We start from the raw sequence: 1,868 nt of genomic DNA, 5'->3' as shown, positions 1-1,868 counted from the left end.
AAAAAATGTATTCAAAGAATTTGCTTTACATTGTAATGTTCAACTTGTATGAGCAAATTTTAACTTGGAAATTCATTAGTTGTTTGAGCCATGCCCTCAAAATTCTATTTAGTCTATTTATGATTTCCTTTCGACAAAAGACAAGAAAAGAAAGAAAGAAAAGCCACAAGTACACTACTCAGGAATCTGGGAATGCCTTTATGATGGACTCATAGGCAGGTGGGGGTGGTGTGGACAGGCCAACTCGAAGACTGTTACTGGACCAGTGGAAATCAGGACGGTTCAGACTGTGGGAAGTGTTGATCCTGGGAGACGTGTTGGAAGAGGGCAGAGTCACCAGGTGACTTTCAGTTTCCACAGGAAGTGGTGGGCATTGCAGAAAGGGATGGAAAGTAGAAGCCCTGAAGCTTAATTTTCTTGGAAAGGAATTTGCTTGTTCCAGGGAAGCTTGTCGCTGGAAAGTGAGACTGGCCAGGCTGAGGTTGCTTCGGCGTTCACAGCCACTGTGGCGGTAAAACCCAGTTCTATTGAGGCCGTGACTGTAAGAAGACCTAGATCTCCTGCTGGAACTCCATTGTGAGATGGGAGCACTGGCTCTTCTTCGAGACAGACAAATGAACAGAGCCCAAATAAATCCTCCAATTACTAGCCCAATTGCCATGGATACGGTGAAGGATATTATAAGGTCCTCTGAAACAAAGAAAACAAATTGCTGAATCAATTTTAAGTAGATATTCAACTCAAAACAAGGGGCAGAGTATAAACTGTAATTCAGGCAATGCATGATTAATTTAAACATACTTTGAATTAGGGAAATAGAAGATGGTGGTAGATAGATATGAACAAATGGAAGAGGCTAATGTTTCCATTTATTCAAGCAGAAAGACACAAAATAACACCTTCAGCTGCAGTGTTCCGGGTTGGTTATGTTATTTTATCATCTTTAAGAAATAAGAAATAGAAAGTCTCACTGAGGCCATATTTAAGCTCATAAATTGTTTATAGAGTTGAAAATGTAGTCCAAAGATTAATTCCTTTTGAGTCATAGTAGTAACTAATGTGCCAAGTTGATAAAGAATTTCGTCATGACTTTGACTTTGCCTTTTCCTCTGCAGACTTTCATCAGTCACATTGATTTCTACCACCTGCAGTCTTCATGATGCCTCACTTCCTGTGCTCATTCTGAGTCAGGAAGTGCTGGGATAAAACCATCTGGCAAGCTGACTGATTTATGTCATATTTCCTAAACTCTCAGACAGTCACCTATATCTCTGACTCCTTGATAACATGACCTGTGCGGAACACTGGGCTCTTTATTGTTCCCCAAGTTCCAGCTCATGCTGTTATCATGCCCTCGTTGTGACCATGAAATTCCTCTCCCTTGAACCAGCACAGAATCTCTGCTACATACCTGTATCCTCTAATTCACAGAATTTATATTTGTTCAGATTTCCTATTCTGGGGCGGAGAGGGAATATCTTCCCAAAATGTAAATGCTACTTTACTACCTCTTCTGAACTAAAAACATATTCTCAAATGACACCAGGTAGCTGAGCCCCCGCCTTGGATGGACAAACAACTCTGGATATTAGAAGATCCCTCCAGCCTCACTGTCCCCCACATTTCCCCGTTCACTGCCCTCTGACCTAACCTCCAAGCCATGTTGATTTTCTCACTGTCCTAAAGCTTGTCATTCTCTCTAAAACTCTGTGCCTTTCTACATATTTTTCCTTATATCTAGATTCATTTTTTTAACCATCTTCTGTCTGGAAAACTCATTCTTCAAAATCTACTTCAAGTATCACATCTTCAATAAACACTCCTACATTTCCTAGACAAAAATGAGTTACTGTTAAGTAGAAAGGCAC

General features: G+C 40.5%; 1 protein-coding gene across 1 annotated transcript in view; it reads right to left on the bottom strand.

Annotated features, from left to right (window-relative positions):
- Nucleotides 1–2: 2 nt before the first annotated feature.
- MYCT1 (myc target 1) overlaps nt 3–1,868 on the bottom strand; it is a 24,531-nt gene continuing 22,665 nt past the window's right edge. The window contains exon 2 of the mRNA XM_012646809.1: nt 3–690. Within this exon, the coding sequence (XP_012502263.1) occupies nt 179–690 (512 nt within the window). The 3' untranslated portion in view covers nt 3–178. The remainder of the gene's footprint in view (nt 691–1,868) is intronic.

This window comes from Propithecus coquereli, unplaced genomic scaffold (genome assembly GCF_000956105.1).
Source record: "Propithecus coquereli isolate 6110/MARCELLA unplaced genomic scaffold, Pcoq_1.0 Scaffold25, whole genome shotgun sequence".
Classification (NCBI taxonomy): domain Eukaryota; kingdom Metazoa; phylum Chordata; class Mammalia; order Primates; family Indriidae; genus Propithecus; species Propithecus coquereli.
This window is presented reverse-complemented; position numbering and strand designations above follow the sequence as displayed.